The 18683-nt window shown below is 45.1% G+C and overlaps 1 protein-coding gene across 5 annotated transcripts in view; it reads right to left on the bottom strand.

The window, feature by feature from the left end:
- Positions 1-12698: 12698 nt before the first annotated feature.
- The window catches only part of KIF1B (kinesin family member 1B), a 140347-nt gene continuing 134362 nt past the window's right edge, over positions 12699-18683 (bottom strand). For all 5 annotated transcript variants that reach the window (XM_010849910.1, XM_010849913.1, XM_010849909.1 and 2 more), the window contains 4 exons: positions 18380-18529; positions 17900-18092; positions 17575-17693; positions 12699-17045 (listed from right to left, as the gene is read on the bottom strand). In XM_010849910.1, the coding sequence (XP_010848212.1) occupies positions 17003-17045; positions 17575-17693; positions 17900-18092; positions 18380-18529 (505 nt within the window). In that variant the 3' untranslated portion in view covers positions 12699-17002. The remainder of the gene's footprint in view (positions 17046-17574; positions 17694-17899; positions 18093-18379; positions 18530-18683) is intronic.

Consider the following 18683-nt stretch of genomic DNA (forward strand, 5'->3'; position numbering starts at 1 on the left):
AGTCCCAGTACATCCTGTTAAAAGTGCTTTTTTCTCCCCAGAGGATCCCAATTGTCTGGAACATACGCTTAGTCTGAGCTTGGTCCGCAGGGCTGACCAATGTGATCGACTTAGTTGCTTAGTCATGACCGATTCTCTGCAACCCCATGGACTGTAGGCCACCAGCCTCCTCTGCATCAAATTCTCCAGGCAAGAATACTAGAGTAGGTAGCCATGCCCTCTTCCAGAAGACCTTCCTGACCCATGTCTCCTGTACTGCAGGCAGATTCTTTACCATCTGAACCACCAGGGAAGCCCTTCACACTAACCAGGGAGGTGAACACAGCCCTTTCTCTGCTAGATCTCCAGCCCAGGTAATAAATTTTACTTTCAAATTCCAGCAAGGACTGCCATCTTCCCCCCTACCCCCGACCCCCGCCCCGACACACAACAGTGTGAGACAACCACTCACTTCTGTCCTCTTCTCTTAGGCTGTGTTCCAGACACTGAGTTACTTTCTGGTTCCAGAGAAGGACCTGACTTGCTGCTTGGCCTGCTCTTGTCCTTGCTACCTCCCGCCACCTTGCAGTCTTGGCTCACGGGTTCCTCTCTTTTCCCAGGACGACTTAGACACCCTGTGCCTGTGGGAGCAGTGCTTGCCGCAGCCTGCCTTCATTCCATCTCCATCACTTACAGTTCATCCAAGAGGACAGGGACCATGTCTGTCTCATTCCGAAGTGTGTTTCTATCACCGTCCTGTGCCCTGCACATAACAGACGGTCACTAACGGTTGCCCCTGAATGACAGTTTTATAGAAGGGGCACCACTCAAGCCAGCCGGGCTGGGACAGTCCTTTTTCACACCTGTTTTCTTACGTAGTTTTCACAGAAATCACTTTCATTTCTCACAATTGTTCTGGCTTGAATGACATATTGGCAACCTACTGTAAAATGATATTATCACTTCTTCATAGTACTGTACTTCAAAAAAAAAGATTTATTGAAGTATAATTTATATGCAAGCCAATTCATCCATTATAAAAATGTACAGTTGGATGATTTTTAGTTAATTTACACTGTTGTGTAACTATCACCACAATCCTTTTGAGAACACTTCCATCACCCCCAGAAGTTCCAACACCCCAAAAATGCCTTTGTAGTCCATCTCTGCTCCCTCCCCAGCCCCAGAAACATGTGATCTACTTAATGTCTGTCTGCTGCTGCTGCTGCTAAGTCACTTCAGTCGTGTCCGACTCTGTGCGACCCCATAGACAGCAGCCCACCAGGCTCCCCCGTCCCTGAGATTCTCCAGGCAAGAATACTGGAGTGGGTTGCCATTTTCTTCTCCAATGCATGAAAGTGAAAAGTGAAAGTGAAGTCACTCAGTCGTGTCCGACCCTCAGCGACCCCATGGACTGCAGCCTTCCAGGCTCCCCCGTCCATGGGATTTTCCAGGCAAGAGTACTGGAGTGGGGTGCCATTGCCTTCTCCAGTGTCTGTATGGTTTTGCTTATTCTTAGAAATATGGAATAATATGTAATTTTTGTGATTGGCTTCTCTCACTTAGCATAATGTTTTTGAGGCTTATCCATGTTATTGTATTTACAGAGTAGTACATCCCTTTTTATTGCTGAGCCATATTCCATTGTGCATAATTTGTTTATCCCTTTATCTGTTGGCTATTTGGATTTTTCTAGTTTGGGCAATAAAGAATAAATAATTCTGTTTGGAACATTCATGCACAAATCATTGCGTGGCCATATGTTTTCACTTTGGTAGATGCTTGGGAGTGAAATTGCTGGGTTATATGCTAAGTGTATGTTTGACTTTTTAAGAAATGCTAAACTATTTTTGAAGTGGCACTACCATTTCCCACAGAATATGAAGCTTCTAATTTCTCCACATCCTTGCCAACACTTGATATTGTCTTTGTGACTACAGCCATCCTAGTGGGTGTCAAGTAGTATCTCCTTGTGGTTTTAATTTGCATTTCCCTAATGACTAATAAGGTTGAAGACATTTTCAAGTGCTTATTAACTATTCACGTATCTTCTTTAGTGAGTTAAAAAAAAAAACCCCATTCAGACCCTTCCCTTGTTCGATTTGGGGACTTGCCTGGTGGTTCAGTGACTAAGACTTGGTATTCCCAATGCAGGAGGCCCAGGTTCGATTCCTGGTCAGGGAGCTAGAGCCCAAAAGCTGCAACTAAAGATCCTTCTTGCCACAACTAAGATCCCGAGCAGACAAATAAACAAGTATTTTTGAAAAAGAAGTACAATTTTCCCACTAACGCATTTCTCCTGTTCTGCTTTCTCCAGAACATTATGTCGCCATGTCGTCTTCGTTCTCTGGGTTATGACACTTTCTGGTCTTTTCTTGTTTTTTGTTTTTGTGACCTTAACAGTTTTTAATTCTAGGTCATTTGCCATTTCCATATAAATTTTAGTCAGTTTGTTGATTTCTACCGGAAATGCCCCTAGGATTTTACAGAGAGGGTACTGAAGCTATAGATTATTTGGAAGAGTTGCCATCTCCTTGATTTAGATCTTCTTTGCTTCAGCAGTGTTTTGGAGTCTGAGTGTAGAGTCTTTGCTTCCTTCATTAGATGTATTCCAAATACAATTTTTGCTCTTACTGTGGATGAAATTTTTCTAATCTCATTTTCAGATTGTTTATACAAAGAAACACAACTAATATTTGTACATTGATCTTCTTTCTGGAGACTTTGTCATCTGCAAGCATCTCATCTTTTAATAAACACAATTTTACTTCTTTCATATCTGAACACCTTTTCTTTTCTTTGTCTGTTGTAGTGGCTACAGTCTCAAGGACTATGTTGAAGTGGTGAAAGGAAACATACTTGCCTTGTTCCCCATCTTAGAGGGAAAGCAGTTTTTCACTGTTAAGTATGTTAGTTTAGGTTTTTCACAGTTGCCTTTCATAAGGCTGAGGGATTTCTCTAGTCCTAATTTGTTGAGAATTTTGTGACTTTTCAGCTGTCTATTTCTCTTTTCTGTTAAGATTTACCTCATGTATTTAAACTCTAAGTTCTGTAAGATTTTGCTTCTGAAGCTAGATCCATATATATTTATAATGGTTATAACTTCCTGAAGTTTTGACCCCCCTTATCAACATGAAATATTCTTTGTTTCTAATATTTCTTGCCTTAAAGTCAGTTGTTTGTTTTTGGCTGTGCTGGGTCTTCATTGCTGTGAGGGCTGTTCTTTAGCGGTGCTGTATGGGTTTCTCTTTGCAGTGGCTTCTCTTGTTGCCACTCCTGGGCTCTAGAGCACAGGCTCAGTAGATGTGGAGGACAGCTTTAGTTGCTCCATGGCATGTGGTATCTTCCTGGACCAGGTATCGAAACCATGTCTCCTGCATTGGCAGGTGGATTAATGACCACGGAGCCACCACGGAAGTCTTAAAAGTCAGTTTTGTCAGGTGTTAACATAGCCTTTAAAGCTCTGCTGTGATTACTGCTTATGTGGTAAATTTTCCAAGCTATTTGTGTCTTTGAATCTAAAGGGTCTCTTGTAGACAACATATGGTTGGATCTTGATGTACTCTGTATATAAGTTAAATAAGCAGGGTGACAATACACAGCCTTGATGTACTCCTTTCCCAATTTTGAACCAGTTCATTGTTTCATGTCCAGTTCTTTTTTTTTTTTTCCACGTCCAGTTCTAACTGTTGCTTCATGACCTGCATACAGGTCTCTCAGGAGGCAAGTAAAGTGGTCTGGTATTCCCATCTCTTTAAGAAAGTCAAAGGCTTTAGCTAGTCAATGAAGCAGAAGTAGATATTTTTCTGGCATTCTCTTGCTTTTTCTATGATCCAGTGGATGTTGGCAATTTGATCTCTGGTTTCCTCTGCCTTTTAAAAATCCAGCTTGTACATCTGGAAGCTCTTGGTTCACATACTGTGAAGCCTCGCTTGAAGGAGTTTGAGCATTACCTTGCTAACATATGAAATGAGTGCAATTGTGTGGTAGTTTGAATATCCTGGTAGTTTGAATATTCTTTGGCATTGCCCTTTGGTATTGGAATGAAGACTGATTGGAATGAAAAGTGGTTGTTTAGGGATTACAATATGCATCTTTAATTTATTATAATGTACTTCAACTTAATATTGAAAGTTTCACATAAATGTAGAATGTTTGCTACAACATAGCTCCATTTTCTCCCTCTCCTGTTTTCTATTACTGTCATGTATTTTTTATCAATATATATTGTAAATCCAATAATACATGTTATAATTACTAGCTCAAATAATCTGATATATTTTTCAATTCAGAGAAAAAATATTAAGAGAAAAAATATAAAGAGAAAAAAATTAAAATATAAATATCTTATATTTAGTTTATGTATTTTTTATTCCAGAGATCTCCATCCTCTTCCACAGACTGCATTTGACACCTCACCCTTGTAGCAAATGAGAGAGACCCAGAATCAGAAAATGCAGAGAAGCTTCATAAAAGGCAAACAGAATGGAACCTCCCCAAACTCCTGCCATCATCTAGGAGTTAACAGTCCCTTGACCACAGGGCACCACTTTCCGTGTGTCCTGCTTTCTTCCTCATATCAGAGTAAGATAATGTCTATGAAAGTGCCATCACTTTATGGCAAACAGAAGTGGGAAATGTGGAAGCACTGACAGATTTTATTTTCTTGTCCTCCAAAATCATGGTGGACAGTGACTGTAGCCATGAAATTAAAAGACGCTTGCTCCTTAGAAGGAAAGCTATGACAAACCTAGACAGCATATTAAAAAGCAGAGATATCACTTTGCTGACAAAGATCCATGTAGTCAAAGCTGTGGTTTTTCCAGTAGTCATGTACAGATGTGAGAGTTAGACCATAAAGAAGGCTGCGTGCCAAAGAATTGATGCTTTTGAACTGTGGTGTTGGAGAAGACTCTTGAGAGTCCCTTGGACTGTAAGGAGATCAAACCAGTCAATCCTAAGGGAAATCAATCTTGAATGTTCACTGGAAGGATTGATGCTGAAGCTGAAGCTCCAATAATTTGGCCACCTGATGCAAAGAGTCAACTCATTGGAAAAAGACCCTGATAGTGGCAAAGATTGAAGGCAAAGGGAAAAGGGGGCGGCAGAGGATGAGATGGTTAGATAGCATCACTGACTCAATAGACATGAGTTTGAGCAAACTCTAGGAAACAGTGAAGCACATGGGAGTCTGGGGTGCTGCAGTCCATGGGGCTGCAGAGAGTTGGAACCAACTGAGCAACTGAAACACAACATGAAAATTCCTTGAGAATTTCCAATGCTCTATCATTTCAAGATACCACTATTAATACTGTCTAATTTGAAATAAGAAACTCAGCTCAGGGAAGCTGACTTTCTCAGCTAATTTGTAGCAGAACTGAACTTTAACCCAAGTCTGCTAGAGCTGAGCCCAGCACTCTTTCCTAATCAGATAGGCAACCCATACTTAAGCAAATTCACAGAGACATACTGTCACAGAGAACCTGGGTGTATCTGTATGTTAGAGACATGTAGTTGACTTAAAGTGGAAAGGTAAGTTGAACTTTCAGTCACTATTTTGGGGGAACAAACAGCACTTGTAATAAATTTACAAGGCAGAACTTAACACACTTGTAAGTGCTTTCTTCAAGATGGCCTTCATGCCTCTCAGAACTTTCAACTTTTTTGCAACTATTTCCTTTTTCTGTGAGGCTCTGTTACAAAGAAAACCTACTATCAGATTTTGCTGCAGGAAAAAAATTGATTGCTCTAGTCTGAGATTTAGCAAGGGAGAAATTTTGCTGAGTCAATGTGACTAAACATCTGGACACACCCAAGCTACTGCTGTGAAGCATCATTTTAGGCAAACATGTTAAACATCGAATTAAACTGCCAATCCATTTTTCTTCTATTATTAATGGTATATGCTACACAGCCTCTCATGTCTTTGTTAAAGTGCTAACAACCAGTAAAAAAAAAAAAAAATACTGCTTCCCAATATGGTTGGAAAACTACTGCAGACTGGTTTAAAGAGAGCAGGGCTGGGAGAAAGCCAAGTCTCCCCTAAGATGAAGAGGATAGATCCAGGATGACCGGGTCATGGCTCCAGGCTGACCTTTAGTTTTTAGAAAACCCTCAAGTTCTTGGCTTATAATGCTAAAGTTAACTCACTTTTCATCTTATCAGTTGTTTTTTTTTTTTGCCTTGCCCTAACTCCCCAAATCCCAAGTCAAAGTCTAAGCAGAAATTCTACAGAAACCACCCTTTCCTGCAAACCTCCCCGGGTCGAATCCTTTGCTTAACTTACTTACATAAGAGGGTGTGTCAGTCACATACTAGTTGGGGTGGATTTGATTATACGGTCTCTCACTTGCTGTATAATCCCCACAGCTGATCTCAAATGGCTTGCTTACACAGTAGGTAGAAAGAAAGTGTGATTTTTGAAAAAACCCAGAGACTGTATTTTCTTGGGCTTGAAAATCACTGCAGACGGTGACTGCAGCCATGAAATTAAAAGACGCTTGCTCCTTGGAAGAAAAGCTATGACAAACCTAGACAGCATATTAAAAAGCAGAGACACACAGCCACTGTGGAGAACACTGTGGAGATTCCTTAAAAAACTGGAAATAGAACTGCCTTATGACCCAGCAATCCCACTGCTGGGCACACACACCGAGGAAACCAGAATTGAAAGAGACATGTGTACCCCAATGTTCATCGCAGCACTGTTTTTAATAGCCAGGACATGGAAGCAACCTAGATGTCCATCAGCAGATGAATGGATAAGAAAGCTGTGGTACATATACACAACGGAGTATTACTCAGCCATTAAAAAGAATACATTTGAATCAGTTCTAATGAGGTGGATGAAACTGGAGCCTATTATACAGAGTGAAGTAAGCCAGAAAGAAAAACACCAATACAGTATTCAGTTAAGTTGCTCAGTCGTGTCCGACTCTTTGTGACTCCATGAATCACAGCATGCCAGGCCTCCCTGTCCATCACCAACTCCCGGAGTTCAGTCAGACTCACGTCCATCAAGTCAGTGATGCCATCCAGCCATCTCATCCTCTGTCGTCCCCTTTTCCTCCTGCCCCCCATCCCTCCCAGCATCAGAGTCTTTTCCAGTGAGTCAACTCTTTGCATGAGGTGGCCAAAGTACTAGAGTTTCAGCTTTAGCATCATTCCTTCCAAAGAAATCCCAGGGCTGATCTCCTTCAGAATGGACTGGTTGGATCTCCTTGCAGTCCAAGGGACTCTGAAGAGTCTTCTCCAACACCACAATTCAAAAGCATCAATTCTTTGGCGCTCAGCTTTCTTCACAGTCCAATTCTCACATCCATACATGACCACTGGAAAAACCATAGCCTTGACTAGACGGACCTTTGTTGGCAAAGTAATGTCTCTGCTTTTGAATATGCTATCTAGGTTGGTCATAACTTTCCTTCCAAGGAGCAAGTGTCGTTTAATTTCATGGCTGCAGTCACCATCGGCAATGATTTTGGACCCCCAAAAAATAAAGTCTGACACTGTTTCTACTGTCTCACCATCTATTTCCCATGAAGTGATGGGACCAGATGCCATGATCTTAGTTTTCTGAATGTTGAGCTTTAAGCCAACTTTTTCACTCTCCTCTTTCACCTTCATCAAGAGGCTTTTTAGTTCCTCTTCACTTTCTGCCATAAGGGTGGTGTCATCTGCATATCTGAAGTTATTGATATTTCTCCCAGCAATCTTGATTCCAGCTTGTGCTTCCTCCAGCCCAGCGTTTCTCATGATGTACTTTGCATATAAGTTAAATAAGCAGGGTGACAATGTACAGCCTTGACATACTCCTTTTCCTATTTGGAACCAGTCTGTTGTTCCATGTCCAGTTCTAATTGTTGCTTCCTGACCTGCATACAAATTTCTCAAGAGGCAGGTCAGGTGGTGTGGTATTCCCATCTCTTTCAGAATTTTCCAGTTTATTGTGATCCACACAGTCAAAGGCTTTGGCATATTCAATGAAGCAGAAATAGATGTTTTTCTGAAACTCTCTTGCTTTTTCGATGATCCAGCAGATGTTGGCAATTTGGTCTTTGGTTCTTCTGCCTTTTCTAACACCAGCTTGAACATCTGGAAGTTCACGGTTCATGTATTGCTGAAGCCTGGCCTGGAGAATTTTGAGCATTACTTTACTAGTGTGTGAGATGAGTGCAATTGTGCGGTAGTTTGAGCATTCTTTGGCATTGCCTTTCTTTGGGATTGGAATGAAAACTGACCTTTTCCAGTCCTGTGGCCACTGCTGAGTTTTCCACATTTGCTGGCATATTGAGTGCAGCACTTTCACAGCATCATCTTTCAGGATTTGAAATAGCTCAACTGGAATTCCATCACCTCCACTAGCTTTGTTCATAGTGATGCTTTCTAAGGCCCACTTGACTTCATATTCCAGGATGTCTGGCTCTAGGTCAGTGATTTATATATGGAATTTAGAAAGATGGGAACAATAACCCTGTATGCTAGACAGCAAAAGAGACACAGATGTATAGAACAGTCTTTTGGACTCTGTGGGAGAAGGAGAGGGTGGGATGATTAGGGAGAATGGCATTGAAACATGTATAATATATATGAATTGAATCGCCAGTCCAGGGTCGATGTATCATACTGGATGCTTGGGGCTGGTGCACTGGGATGACCCAGAGGGATGGGGAACATGTGTACACCCGTGGCGGATTCATGTTGATGTATGGCAAAACCAATACAATATTGTAAAGTAATTAACCTCCAATTAAAACAAATATATATTAAAAAAATGCAGAGACATTACTTTGCCAACAAAGGTCCATCTAGTAAAAACTATGGTTTTTCCATTAGCCATGTATGGATGTGAGAGCTGGACCATAAAGAAAACTGAGCACTGAAGAATTGATGCTTCTTAACTGTGTTGTTGGAGAAGACTCGAGAGTCCCTTGGACTGCTAGAAGATTCAATCAGTCAATCCTAAAGGAAATCAGTCCTGAATATTCATTGGAAGGACTGATGCTGAAGCTGAAGCTGCAATACTTTGGCCACCTGATGTGAAGAACTGACTCACTGGAAAAGACCCTGATGCTGGGAAAGATTGAAGGCAGGAAGAGAAGGGAATAACAGGATGAGATGGTTGGATGGCATCACTGATTCAATGGACATGAGTTTGAGCAAGCTCCGGGTGTTGGTAATGGACAGAGAAGCCTGTCGTGCTGCAGTCCGTAGGGTTGCAAAGAGTCGGACACGACTGAGTTACTGTACTGAACTGATATATTCTAAAAGCAATAATGTAAGCATGTGATGTGCTCTGAAAAGCTGAAGATTTAGGACTGTGCAGAGACCAGAAGTTTCTAAAATTGAAAGTAGAATGCCAAGAAAAATCAGATGTGGGAGTGATGCGTTAAATGAACACTCACAGTTCCACAGACCCTCCTGATGCTCGGTGCCGTCAGCTTTGTGAGCACGGTGCCGGCCACAAGACCCGCTATGAGGCCAAGTGCAGGGGACAACCGCTTTATAAACGAACGTAGTTTAAGCAAAAAGTCCGGTGGAGTTCAGAAGACATGGCCTACAGTTGACCAATGAGTCCAAGGGACAACCCACCCCAGCTCTGTCACTTAGCTGTCTGTCTGGGGGCTGCCCACAACTTGGCATCACCTCCTAGCACTTAAGATAAACTGTGCTGCTCCCCACAGGACCTGGGTCTGACCTCCCCTCTTGTCTCGGCTCCAACCCCACCAGCCACATCCAGGGGTTCACACCACCCATCATGTTTCCCTTCCAGTTCATTCGTCCCCATCAGCAGACACACATGCTGGGCCATCACCTTGCTTTAGAATAAAAATAAAAACTTCTTCGTAACCCCATGTCTCCCCCGCTCCCCTCCCCACCATACTCCTCACTCAGCCTTCCCTCCTCCCACTTTCCCTGGCACCTACTCCAGCTAGACTCTCTTTGGCACCGTCTCAGAATACGGTCTGCTCGCCAAAGACCTCACCCGAGCAGAGGCACCACTGAGTTCTCCTCCCATGTGAAGTGACTCTGTTACTGGATCATTCCTGCTTCCATCAGCCCCATACAGGAGAGAAATGAAACTGCCTGAGTTTGGAAGGAGCCCCTGGCATGGCCAAGCCAGCCATTTTCTCTCTCTAGGAATATTGGCTGCCATCAGGGAACTTCTCAGCTGACGTGGAAGCTTATGAGACATGAAGGGTCTCAGGCCCCACTCTAGGCCTCCTCAATCCAAATCTGCATTTAGTACGACCCACAGGAGTCCAGTACACATTAAAGCTTAAGACACACTGCTGCCCACCCTCTAATTCTGACATTCAGGATTAGGGAATCCATTAACCCCCGGACCTAAGCCGCATTCTCCAATCGCAGCTTTAATGGTAATGAAGGTGAAATTTTGATCGCCCTTCTGCCTTCTCAGTTGGCTCTGAAACTGGGAAGCAGTGATGGCATTCCACTGGTGCCTCAAACTTCTTAGAACCTCCTCCTTGTTGCCCAAACCTGTGGTCACTGCTCAGTTTGTATTTTAACCGGTCAGCTGCACCACAGCTGTCACTTCCTCCATCTTCACACACTTCCTTAACTTGGTTGCCAAACACCATGCCCTCTTTGTGACCACTTCTCCTGGGCTTTGCTGTCGTCCCCTCTCCTGACTGCCCCGGGCCGCAGAGCCCTGATTCTCACCAGCTTCTCGCTCCCCAGATCTCCTCACCTTTTGCCTTTATTGATTTACTTATTTTTGGCCTTGGCAGATCTCAGTTGCAGCTTGTGGGTTCTTTATTGCGGTGCTGGGCTTAGTTGCCTCGTGGCATGTAGGATCTTAGCTCCCCAACCAGGAATTGAATCCTTGTCCCTTGCATTGCAAGGCAGAGTCTTAACCACGGGACTGCCAGGGAAGTCCATCTTGCCTTTACTGTCACCTTCATGTGACAGCTCCTAAATGTGTCTCCAGCCCAACCTGGCCCCCTGAATCCAGCGAGTACATTCAGCTGCCTCAGGGAGCACACTTGCAGGCGGGAGCACTGATGTCTCAGAGTGAACAGGCCACAGCCAAGTCATCCACGCAGTACCGCCCTCCACTGTTCTCCTCTAGCCTCCTTCACCCCAGGGAAATGCAAGCCTGTCCTGTTTGCTCAGGCATGCGTCCTGGGGGTTACCTTCTTTCTTTCTCTACATGCAGTCACTCAGCAAACTCCAAGTTCTAACAGGTAACATGTCCTGAATCTGACCCTTTCTCCCCAGATTTGCTGCTCTCAGTCCAAGCCTCCATCCCCCATCCCCACCCCTCAACACTAGGGTAACAACTTCCCACACGGCCCCTCTTCCTCCACATGCCCTGTCTCTACACACACAGGCTGCTGTCCAGAGTGGCCTTTTTAAGAACATAAATAAAGGACTTACCTGGTGGTCCAGTGGCTAAGACTCCCTACTCCCAGTGCAGAGGGGCCGGGTTCGATCCTTGGCCTGGGTACTAAATTCCACATGCCATAAGAAAGAACCCGCCCGCATGCTGCAACGAAGATGGAGAATCCCAACCAGAGCAGCCAAATAAATATTTAAAAGATTTAAACAAACAAAACACACAAACAAGATCATGGAATGTATCTTCTCAAAATCCTCCCTTGGTTCCTGTTTACTCTAATGAAATTAGTTAACTAAGCCCCTGAAACCACCCAGGCCCAATTACTTCCTGTCTCCACCCGGGCCACCTCCCTATTCTGGAACCTTCTGAGGACACAGCTGCCTCAAGTACTTATTACCCCTGCTTGGAGACCACCTCTGTGCCCAGGGATTTGCGTGGCTCAGGCTTCCCAGATAGCACAGTGGTAACAAACCCACCTGCCAATTTAGGAGACACAGGTTCCAACCCTGGGTTGGGAAGATCTCCTGGAGGAGGAAATGGCAACCCACTCCAGTATTCTTGCCTGGAGAATCCCACGGACAGAGGAGCCTGGCAGGCTAGAGTCCACAGGTCACAAAGCGTTGGACACGACTGAGTACACGTGCACCTTGCATGGCTCACCCATTCATTTACTGAGTCTACTCTAGTGTCATCTCCCAACAGAGGCCTTCTCTGCCCATACATCTAAAAAGACGCTCTTTCCCTCCCATCCCTTCTAACATTTTATTCAGCTTTACTTTGCCCTGTAACATTTTAAATTTGTGTAATGAATATCTTCCATTACCGGAATGGGAGGGCCACAGGTACCAGGCCTGTTTGGTTCGCTTTTGAGTCATCAGCATCCAGACACACATGGGCACAGGTGGATGTGTGTGAACTGAGTCAATGCTTTTCGCCTGAATGTCGCTTCAACTCCCTGCTTCCACTCCTCCCCACACACCCAGGACAGTGAACAGCTCACAACGGGAACTTGTTAAACTGATACAATGAAAATCCCAACCACTGTACTACTTACAGAATCACTACCATACCACACACTACAGACTCACTGATAGGTTTACAAAGAGAGGCCTCAACAGAAAAAAAGGGACAAATCTTCCATCTAGAATAGCCACTCCCATACTTGGGAGGAGAGTACTTTCAAAAAAACAGCATCACACTAGTTACATAATAACTGTTGTTTGGAATTCTCAGAAAGGAACCTGTAGGTCATGGCATTGTGACGTTTTTCCCAGAAGAGCAGTATCTTTTCCAGTCAAGAAAAATCTCTATGTAAATACCTTTCAAAGGGTGCAAGAATAAAAGCACATCAAGAGCCTTCTGATGCACTGGTTGTACCTTTATTAATATGACCTCGTTCACTAACAGTTCCGTGATGCAAGGTTACCATACACAGTTAATGTCTGCATTGCACACCTAAGGCTATACAGCAAAAGAACCAGAATTAGTACAAATACAAGAACTATATTTACATTCTGTATACTCAAGCTCCGAACGTCAGATCATATTTACATAATAAAACATGAAAATGAAAATCTGAAATTAATAATGTACATTGTTGCTAATGTGCTCAACTCCTTCCCTGGGGAGAGATCAGTTTGCAAAGTCTTGGTTCAAAAAGGCCACTTATGTTCACGGGTCTTATGGTTGTGCACGAGGAGGGTGACGAGACCCGAAGTCTCGCGGGACAAATGCTTCAGAACCACCAGTTGGGGACGACTCATAGAAGGCTGCTGGGTTCCTCAGATGAACTGATGTCAGGATGTGCAAATGAAAAGGATGAACTCGAAGACGTGAAAACAACACGCGACAGCCAGGGTTTGGCAAGAGACCAACATCAGCTAGGACTTCCTACCTGAGCACAGGCCATTTGGCTGTGACTCTGTAACATGAAATTTGTATCAACTCTGATTCCTTCCTTTAAGCGATCAGAGGCTTTCCTAAAATTTGATGGGGCTCAAATTCAAGTTTCATAAATGGCCTTTTGAACAACAGCAGCAGGGAGTCTCTCAGCCGATCAAGCCGTTTATTTACTAAGGAAACACAAGTCAATCCGTTCCCGCTACACGGTCACGGTCTGGCCACACCTTGGTGAAGTGTCACAGGCCACAGGGGACAGCTGCAGTGCACAGGAGTTAAGAGTCCTATTGAAAATACATTCAGCAAACCTTCTGAGAGCAGCAGCAGGATTAGTCTCTTCTTTTTAAAGAGCAGGTTAACAATCACATTTTAAAAAGGGAACCAAAAGGGAAAAACGAAGGACCCACGTCAAACAAGAAACGGACAAGCCCTGATAGAGAAGCCGAGTAGAACCGGGATGAGGGGTGCCAAGTACCAACAGGTGCTACAAGCGCATCAGCTTGCTTTTCCAGTTCAATGTGCAATTTAATTACAGCTGTGTAAATATACAAATGCCTTATAAAATTAAATATCCCTGTAAATTAGACAACAAGCAGCAGGCAACAAAGTCTTTGCTTTGATATATGTGCCAGGAGAAGTCGTTTTTACTTTAGGTACCAAAAGATCTTGCAGTGATTTAACTGATTCCTTCATCTTAAAAGAGCTGAAAAACCCCATTGAAAGTGAGCAGTTGTATAAGTTCTATACAGCTGAAGGGGAACAAAGAAGTGGTTTCTTGGGAGAAATCATTTCCCTCAACTTTCCTCACATTATAAAAATGGACTGGAATTCAAGTTCCCACCCAGCTGCCAGAGGCAGCCCCTCTCTGCGCTGGTGGCCGTGCGCGGGCTGGCTGACCCCGCAGAGCCCAGCCCAGGAGCTGACTGACCCCTAGGCCGGCGCAGAGACAAGGAGGGTGCGGACGCCGGTCTGGTGGAAGCCATGGGTCTGTCTTTTGCTCCGAGAGGAGTAAGGAGGACACGGGGAGGAAGGAGACGGTTACTTTTAAATAGCACTCATTTCTCCTTAATTTGTATGAGTGTTCTTCCTTGCTTTGTTGTTGTTATTCTGCTTGCTTAAAAGAGTGCATTAGGGGAAAAAGAAAACCCAAAAACTACCTTAAAAGGTAGCTTCCTTAAAGATTTGAGTTCTTTCACTTTTCCTCTTCCACAAAAGCCTCCTAATTCCTGCCATAAATTCCCTCTCAGAGCTTGAAAGTGGGGATGGGCCTACCTGGAAAGGGAACATCAACCCCTGCTCCAGCTTTAATCTGAAAACAGGCCCCTAGAGAAGAGGGGCCCCTGCGGGGGCTGTACAGGCGAGCCATGGCCGCGGCCCCCACCACCTCACCAGGCCTTCTGACCTCAGCCTGTCATAGTATCTGACATCCAAAGCAAAGACTTCCCTAGTCAGTTTTGTTTAAGTGAGAAGCAAAAACAAGTCATGTCAGTCTGTCACTTGATTTCTCTCTCCCTCCACTTCCCCACCTCCTTCAGTCACAGACATGGGTCCTCCTGTCAGACTTTAACAGCAGCAGCATCCATGACCTAACTCTAAACGTTAACCTTTGAATCTCATCTTTGTTCCCTGAAATTACTTAATTTCAGCCCAGGAAGCTGTCTCTAAGCACAAACAGACCCTGGGTTTGAGTAGACACTGGAAGGGCATATTGTGCCCATTAGATAAGAAACCTCTAACCACGTTAAAGTCTCAAGTACCACTTAGGAAACAAGTAACATTATGGTTAGTGACCTATGTTTCATTTAAGGAGAGGAAGAAAGTTTAAAAATCTACTACAGTTTTTCTTAATAATTTTTCAGGTAAGGCCATAGCCTTTGATTACTCTTCTTTCTCTTGTTCAGCTCTCCAGTGACTTCCTTTTCCTCCTCTTTGCAAAGCAATTATGAACGAAGCCAGAAGATGAGCCCTGGCAGGAAGGCAAGGCCACAGTCTGGGTGCTGACGCACCTGCCCAGCACCCGTTCTGAGGAGTGCGTGGGCCCTTCCCCCTTGCTGCCTGAGAGTCAGTGCCCTCGAGACTGGGGACCTTCAGTCTCCACAAAGTGGGAGCGAGCAGACACTTTCCTGATCGCCTGGGGGATGGTGAAAGAAAGGTGTGAGCAAGCGTGGGAAAGGATGGTAGAGGACATCCCCAAGTCAACTGGAAAGGAACCGAAGTACCCGGAGTCTCCTCTCCTGTTCATTCCTGGGACACTCACTGCAGCTGGAAGAGGAGGTGCATCTTCTGCCAAGGCCTCTGGCAGCAGGTGAGCCTGTTGTCACAGCAGGAGGCTGTGTGCAGTAGGCTCCTCTACCCTCTGGCAGGATTTCCACAGAGGAGACAACCAACCACGTCTGGGACCAGGGTTCAGGTGGAACTGCTTCTCTGCCCGCAGGTGTCCTTCTGCTTTCAGTGGTACGAGGCAGTCTGTTATAATCCTGGGGTCCAAAAAGCAAAGCCTGCCACGTTCGCGTATTTATTTGTTCACGGAGGAAGACAAGTATCACTGACGGGATTTCCAACTGGACGAGGATCACTGAAAATGGCCACTGGATTTAGAAGGAGGCTTCTGAGTGTATCTTCTTGTTCAGTCGCTTAGTCATGTCTGACTCTTTGTGACCCCGTGGACTATAGTACGCCAGGCTCCTCTGTTCAAGTGTATTCTTAGAGCTACGTTTCTTTGATCAAAGGGAGCTACAACCATCACAAGGTCACTACCCGGCCTTACCATAATCATGATGATGACAAAGACCATCAGGTTCATCACCAGGAAGGCAGACACTCCCTCCTGGTGGGATATTTGTGCATGACATCATGGCAGGAATTCCAAACTGAGCCACCATCATTACTAACGCCCAGAACAGAACTGGGACTCAGAAGAGGCTCCCTCCCAGTGAGACAAACCGCTCAAGGAGCCCTCCCGTGAGGGAACACCGGCATCCTCTGGACCACCACCGCCAAGGCCCCCGGGCCTGTGAGACCCACTGGCAAAAGCCCTGGCTCTTCCCTTCTAACACAGTCAACAGCGGCCGCTGTCCAAAACCTGCTGAGAAGTCCCTCTCTTCTCCTCTCTTCCACTATGTTAAAATTACATAGCTATGTTCTAAATAAGCCCCAATTTCAGAGAATACACTTTCCCACCTCTAAGCTCACTACAACCATTTGTTTCCCTGAATGGAAAATGCAGGGATTAGTCATGGCAAGAAGCAACAGAAAGGGGAAGGGTAAGATTTTTCCCCTCGGGTTCTAAAAAGACTAGATGTCTCCTCCTTTAGTCTCTAAGCCACCCAAGAAAAATTAAAATTATATCCCAAACAGAGAAAAGAAAGTAGTATTATGGTGTCTTGAAAAACAGACAGAGATATCCAAAGACAGCAGCACAGGTGTCAGTGGTCATAATGGGGACCTATCATACAAAAGGAAGCCAAAGTACACCAAAAAATAATTTGGATCTCCTTGGGGTTTTTGTGTGTGTGTTTTTGTTTTTTTTCCCCACTTTTGTTAGACCACATGCTTCTAACAAGATTCTCAGCACAGGAAAAAAAAAGAGTACAGAGCAATGGGGATGGGGACCAGGAGCACTCGAAAAAGTGCTGGACAAGAGGGACGAGTAGTTAAGCCACAGGATCACACACAAGAGTAACCGTCAAGGATCACAAACAGAAATGAGGGGAAACACTTTCTTTATCTCTCAGGAGGCGTGTGAGGGTGCTCGGCAGTCGCCTAGTACTTCGCTTGGCTCGGGCATCTGCGGGAGAGTTTTGACCTGCAGACGACAAAGGGATGAGAGGATGAGATAGACACAGGGTTGGAAGCTGGGATTCAGAGGGCCCTGCCCTGTAGGTCTGCTTCTCTGTGCCCCCTCCTTCATGTCCTTCCTCCTCCCATCCTGCACTGCAGGCCCAGTTGTTAGGCCGCTGGACAAACAGGCCAGCCAACGGTCCTCCTCACTCTGGGGATCCTGGGACAGAGGCCCCTCTCAGGGTCTGAGGTTGGATCACACAGCTGAACACTGGGGACCCTTAAGGTTCTCCCAGTCTTTCCTTTACTCAGTCCCACAGCCTCTAGCTGCAGCCCCCTTAAGAAGAACAAGTTGAAGCAAGAGATTAACTGGGTTCAAATGTAACCAGAGTCCCTGAGCCCCTCAGGACACCTGATGACCTACGCCCACACTTACACTCCTGTCCTTCTTCCAACTTAAACGTGTTCTCAACAAGACTTCCTTTCCCGTTTATGTTGACGTCCCTGGAACCAACTGCCAAGGAGAGAAAGGAAACACAAGAAGAGCTTCTTACCGTATTGTGCCAGCAAGGAGCGGGTTAAAGGCGTACAACCAGTCGTTCACGTCTTTGTCGTTGAGAGCCTGCAAAAGGACCCCACGGTGCTTGGTGCACACAGCAAAGGTGTTCGGTGTCTGAAAGAGATGCAGGAGAACAAGAAGGTTCCTATGGATACTGAACAATGGTGGCCACCTGCCACATTCAGAGAGCACACGGCCCTTCACACAGACGGTTCAGAGACACCAAACACAAAACAGAGATTCTGCACCAAATGACAGGGTTCAGAACTCAAAAGGGCAGGCCATGAATGGCAATGAACAGTGGAGAGGGCAGGACTGACCTTCACCATGGCCTGCTGGTCCTCGCTATACTCCACCTGGGCTGTGGACAGGTTAATGATGCCCCGCTCCACAGGGTCTTTGTCGCTGTTATAGATGAAGACGTAAGGGCGACGGACCACGACGAAATGTTTAGCCCAGTTGCTGGACAGGGGCTCCTTGAAATGCAGATATCCTTTCTTGGAGACCACTGAGCTGAAAGGACAGGTCAGCAGAGGTTAGTTCCTCAGAAAAATAAAATGATCATAAGCTGAAGTCCATCAAAACAGACTGAGGCCATGTCCCTAGGTTGAAGGAAACAGGCAATGATCTATTCGGCAGGCCGTGCCAGGTGAGAGGGACGGAGATACACCTGGAGCAGAACCCAGTCCCCTTCCCATATCCCAGGTTCATCTACATGAGACTTGAGCAGAACAGGTGGAAGTGAATTCCCACTAATCTGTCTTCTAACACCCAGGATCTCTGTTCCATACAGTACTCACCCTGGTCTAATTTCTTCAATATCTGGAACAAGATTGAGAAATTCATTTTTCCCTGCTCGGGCCAAATAGGGTGTTTCCACAGGTGGGACAATCTGAAACTGTTCAAATTCTGGGCAGGGACTAGAGGCCCGGGAATTGGCTTCTGGGGTCCTTGAAAAGAGACAGAGGTTAGGAAGAAAGGGAGTACCAAGAGCTTCTGTGAGGTCAATGCACAAAACAATGCTTCTCCCCAAACACCAGGGACCCTGCCAACATCAGGTCCTCAGAGCCTGGCTAAGAAGACAGAGCTGGCATCCAAAAGGTA

The sequence above is a fragment of the Bison bison genome, unplaced genomic scaffold (assembly GCF_000754665.1).
Source record: "Bison bison bison isolate TAMUID 2011002044 unplaced genomic scaffold, Bison_UMD1.0 scf7180017864289, whole genome shotgun sequence".
Taxonomy (NCBI): domain Eukaryota; kingdom Metazoa; phylum Chordata; class Mammalia; order Artiodactyla; family Bovidae; genus Bison; species Bison bison.